Below are 5,693 nucleotides of genomic sequence, written 5' to 3' on the forward strand. Positions count from 1 at the left end.
AATCTGCTGTTTTACATGATTGTTGAATGAAATTAACATAGTTATTAATTTATTGTAAAAACATGACAGATAATCTGTGAAACAGATCTGGTTCAGCTGCTGTTTATCTATTAGTTTCTATGGAGGCTGTGAGCTGTTGCCCTGTTTGGTCTGTTTCTGATCCTCCACAGATGCTAACAGTGGACGGTATGGGCGGGGCTCAGTCTAGTGATCTATATTCAAGTCTATGCTTCAGATAGATTCAGAGAATTTCTCAATTCCCTTTTTTTTTACTTTTCAGTAAATTGTGCAATGTTTTGGACCGGTTGAGTATGATTGCAGAGAATGTGGTGAAGAGAACGGGTTTCTTCATTAATCGCTCTGACTTCTACTGTCACACCCTCAGACCAGACGACAGGTATGTATTTTCTAGGCACATAGTTAAACTGTACACCATAATAAAGTAACTGTTACCTTCAATACTGTATATATCAAAAGTAAATTTGACTTTGCATTACAGTCTAAATGCCTTGAATTGGCCTCCTACTGTTTCTGACACTCCCACTTCAGCACATCTTCACAACAGTGCTTCATGCCATTGACAACCTTTTGTAAGAATGTTGTATTTTGTTGTAAAAAAGAAGCAACATTTTATAATACCGGTTTAGACAAACTGTAACAGGATACAGTTGGACCMTRATCGAAWGATCCCACATCGGACCCAGAAAGAACGTTTTATGAAGATCAGGAGAGAGTACAGAGGTTCTTACAAAATGTTTCAGCTTATATCTCACGGTAATCCTCTCATAAACATACATCAATGTTAAGCTACTATAAACTATAAATAAAGATTATTATAGCCTGGCCCTTGCCTTCCTACCCAGTTCTGCTCAATTCTATTTTCCCTTCACTGCTTCGTCTAGGATTTCTCCCATAGACAAGGATTTCTTCAGCAGCATTTTGTTCGGGCCAATCAGAGAACAGAAGGCAGGGTTTTGAACGACAACGTCGATTTTCTGCGCAGTGTCTGCTTGTAGTTTAGCAATGGCAGTGGAGGAAGTGAATGAAGCCAGTCCGTATTGATAAGGCTTCCAAATTAAATGAAATTTYTCTGACAAAGCAGCAGCTCTCATTTACAGTCGTTTCATTTGGCTCGGTACTTTTCTCCTCTCAGTAGGGTTGTTTACAAGCGCACGCAATTTCCAGTTAGCTTCTTAGCTTAGCCTCCTTCACAGCGGAGCTAGCACACATACGTCGCTGCCAACCGATCCAATCATTTTAAACTTTAAGAGAGGCCATGCCTCCAGCAAGAATCACTTCTTTATGGCCAAGAGTGCAGACCCTCGTATGAAGCAAAGCGAAGGACAAGGAGCTGTTTTTTACTAGGCTAAGATCATYATGAAGCTATGTTTTGCAATGAAATCATAATRATTTTTAAAGAACAAATGATCCTGCTTCTAGTCTGATGGAGCTGTCTATGGGATAGGTGCAGAGGAGATACTCTGGGGTGGGACTGAGCTCCTGGGAGGAGCTTTGGGTAAATAGGCTGTGCTTTGTATGAGTAACCATTTAGGCGGCTCCATATGCCTACCACAGGWGATTCAAAGATTTCTCAAACATGCATGAAAGAGTGAAAGCAACGCTCTGGGTATGTTTTTTGATGAGGGAATGATGTTAACTAAACTAAACATTTAAGCTCCCATGTGAAAATTAAAGTACAGGAGAAAGTCTTCTGGTGCAAAACCGTGCAAGAAAAATGAGCCATGTGTTTAAACTACATCAGACTTTTTCTTTACTTCCACCTTATCCTTAGAGTCACCCCTGTCAACGCTGCCTGATTTTGAAACGCTCCAGATGTAAATTCCTTATGGAAATTACGCCTGATAGGCGGCTTTATTGCAGAGAAAATTCTGCTAACGAGCCAAGTCGATTGCCGCCTGCGTCCTTAGAGTCCAACTCCATTGTTTGCGTACTTTAATCATTTTCACCCTCTATTACGTTACTGTTACATAACCCAACAGCCATGCCCCAGCCAATATTTATAACCCTTTCTTTTTACATTACACAATGTTATTTTCACACACTTAGTTATGCACATTCATGCACACAGCCACTGCTCCCATGCAGACACAGACTCAGCTCTCKGAAGCGTTGATGTGGAAGAACATTTAAAATAATAATACAGCACCTGAAGCCTTCGGTGGGGAAATGGTTTGTGTGTGATCAGGGTGATTTGAAATGCAGGTTGAGGGTTTGCTTTATTGGACTGAGGTCATGGAGTTCATGCAGTGATGAGATATAATTTACTTTAAATGACATTTCATTAGGGAAACTCTTTCCTGTCTGCAATAATCAAATCTCCTCATTCTTGATCCATGTCATACCCCTGTATTGATTCAACATACAGTAGGTAGTTTGTTTTGTTGTACATCTGAAAAAACAAAGTGTGACGACTGATTTTATGTCCTTATCTAAGATAGATAATGACTTTTTAAAACTTTTAAATACACAAGAAATCAGTTTACATAAGGCTGTTTTGGACAGCAATGGCTGTAATTTACCACTTTTTTATTTTGCACATGAAGTGGCTACCTAATACATTACCACTTTCATTTTATATATTATTTTTCTGTTCATTTGTGTTTAATTTAGAATTAGTACTTATCCCAGTTTTCAGGATTATAATCATTATTTCCCCTTGAATGCAGTAGAAAATCAATTAAGTACCATGCCTACAGATAAGTAGAATTGATATTTACAGCTTCGCTTTTGTTTCTTTTGTGGTAGCTTATTGATCTTGTTGGGTTTAATGTAATGTTTGCAGGTGGCGAGATGTTGGTGGTTGTGTTTCATCTAAAGGACGGCTGCAAGTAGGTCACATTGTACAATCTGACAAATTTTGCATAGTGAAGCTGACGAGACAGCAAAGATCATACAACCTCAATTCTAGTAAAGTTGAGACGTTGTGTAAAACATAAAAACAGAATACAATTATTTGCAAATCCTTTTCGACCTGTCTTCGATTGAATACACTACAAAGACAAGATATTTAATGTTCAAACAAATAATTTTTTTTACAAATATTCATGCATTTTAAATTTGATGCCTGCAACACGTCCCAAAAAGTCTGTGAAAGAGAACATTCAATGGGAATTCTGGGAAAATTCAGTGTTGGTTTTGGCCTTGCTTACTCGCAGAGATTTGTCCAGATTCTCTGAATCTTCAGATATTATAGACTGTAGATGATGAAATCCATAACATTGAGAAACATTGGGCCTCATGCAAGAACATGTTCGTATTCTTCTCCTAAATTTCTCTTACTTTTGTTTGTACAAAGGGTTCGTACGAACATGTCACGTCAGATTTAACAAACACTTCTATCTTCAGGAAACGTGCGTAAATGAGCTGCGTAAATTACACCTGTTCTATCCAGCTGCTTGTGCACGCGAGAGGAGATTAGCATAATTACCACCCCAAATACACCATATAAGGCTATGATTCCTGCCTCAGATATCAGGAAGTGTCCATTCATGAAAATGGCAGCGAAAACTAAAAAAAGAAAAACTTTACGAGTTCAGAGATTGAAGTCCGTCTGTCAGAGATCCAGAAAAGAAAATCTGTCATTTTTAGCAGGTCAGCTGTGGAATAAAAAAGAGCTGCTAAAAGTATAAACAACTGTGTTAAATCATTTTCATTTATTCAGAAGCCGCAGCGCTGCGCACCGTTCCCCCCCACGAGCTGCGGTGGTCTCAGATGCGGGTTTGAAATAAGCATTTTAAAATGTTTTCAAAATAAGTCTGGCACTTTGGAGAAAACCCAGGACTTGATCATATATCCCCTCTGGCCTGGGAACGTCTCGGTGTCCCCCAGGACGAGCTGGAAAGTGTCTCTGGGGAGAGCGGGGTCTTTCTCCTGCTGCCCCACCCCACCCCACTGCCGCACCCGATAGCGGATAAGCCGGACGGACGGACAATTTATATTGTTAGTCTAAATTATTACATTTAAAATTATAACTCTAATTCAAGCAGAATAGCCTATTGTCTACATAATTATGGAGTGTAATTTATTTTCAACTCAAAATATCTTCAAACTAACAAAATATAAGGTTATTAATGAAGAAAACCCATCTGGAAAACAGCAGACTGACTTCACGTAAAATATACGACAGGTCTGGACCACTCGTAAATTTTGTTCGTATCTGAAAAAAATCTTAGAATACGAAAACATTGGTGAATGCCACAAATTCTCCTAAATCACTCGTACGCACAACTTAAGAACAAATCTCTGCGTACGAACGGTTCTTGCATGAGGCCCATTGTTCTTAAACTGTTGGACTGTTTGCTCACGCAGTTGTTCACAAAGTAGTGAACCTCGCCCCATCATTGCTTGTAGACGACTGAGCCTTTCGGGGATGCTCCCTTTGTACCCGGTCCTGACACTCACCTGTTTCCTTTTAACACATTTGCCTGTAGAATGCTCCAAACAGGTGTTTTTTGAGCATTCTTCAACTTTCAGAGTCTTTTTGTTGCCCCTGTCCCAGCTTTTTTGGAACATTTTTATGTATGTTTTACCCAACGTCACATTTCATTGAAATTGGGGTTGTAGTATTAATTTTATGCTAAAGAACTTGGTTGCTTTTACTTCAGCATTGGCTTGATATTTCAGTTTAATATAACAAATCCACTACTTATGTCACTATAAATTGTAAGTGAGTAATTGGCTAGGTTTTATACTTTTTGTGGATAGAATGCCAAAAATAATTTTAAATCGAAATGATRAATTCTGTTTATTTAAATACATTTTTAGTTTGTGTAATTTCACTTTGATGTAATTCCTGTTGAGCATTTTCTGGAGCCGACAGTCCTTTTGTAGGTTAATTCAGTGTTTGATTTAATAGACTGGTGTGTTGCGGACCAACTGTGTGGATTGTTTGGACCGGACCAACACAGCCCAGTTCATGGTGGGCAAATGTGCGYTGGCCTACCAGCTTTATGCTCTGGGAATGATTGACAAGCCGAAGCTGCAGTTTGATACCGACTGTGTGAGGTAAAGCTCGCACAGTTTGCTACCAGTTGTCACAAATTTAATGTTGACATTGGGATAAAACCACATGTTGTGTTTTTATCATCAAAATGCAAAAATAATTCCTCTAATTCATTTTTTGAGCCTTATCTTTTCTGGGTGTGGGGCTCAGGCTGTTTGAGGAGCTCTACGAGGATCACGGAGACACTTTGTCCCTGCAGTACGGTGGCTCTCAGCTGGTCCACAGGGTGAAGACTTACCGCAAGATCGCACCATGGACTCAGCACTCCAAGGACATCATGCAGACATTGTCTCGGTACTACAGCAACGCATTCTCTGGTAAGTTATGCACAAATTTGGTCCTTTTCTGCCTCCGAATGTATCTCTAGGCTGTGCTGAATTAGGCTGTTTTTGGCTAAAGTTTACACTTTTGATGATTTATTTAAAGGGGCAATATCATGTAAAATCAACTTTTTTGAGTTTTATATCATGTTATAATGTTATACTCTCAAAAAAAACATGCCCAAAGCCTTGCTTTGACTCATTCACGCATGTTTGAGAAATCCTGCAGCGTTTTTAGGAAGCCATGCTGAGGAGCAAAACGACAGGTGGGGACCAGAAACGCCTCTGGGACGTGTCTTTAAGTCGAACTTCCTCATGGCGGAGCGCCCCCCTCCTACCTCTCCACACAC

General features: G+C 39.5%; 1 protein-coding gene across 1 annotated transcript in view; it reads left to right on the forward strand.

Annotated features, from left to right (window-relative positions):
• The window catches only part of fig4a (FIG4 phosphoinositide 5-phosphatase a), a 67,960-nt gene that overhangs the window by 28,142 nt on the left and 34,125 nt on the right, over positions 1–5,693 (forward strand). Inside the window, exons 13-16 of the mRNA XM_014011563.1 lie at positions 281–397; positions 2,804–2,849; positions 4,877–5,025; positions 5,174–5,340. Coding sequence (XP_013867017.1) covers positions 281–397; positions 2,804–2,849; positions 4,877–5,025; positions 5,174–5,340 — 479 coding nt within the window. The remainder of the gene's footprint in view (positions 1–280; positions 398–2,803; positions 2,850–4,876; positions 5,026–5,173; positions 5,341–5,693) is intronic.

This window comes from Austrofundulus limnaeus, unplaced genomic scaffold, assembly GCF_001266775.1.
Source record: "Austrofundulus limnaeus strain Quisiro unplaced genomic scaffold, Austrofundulus_limnaeus-1.0 Scaffold82, whole genome shotgun sequence".
Lineage (NCBI taxonomy): Eukaryota > Metazoa > Chordata > Actinopteri > Cyprinodontiformes > Rivulidae > Austrofundulus > Austrofundulus limnaeus.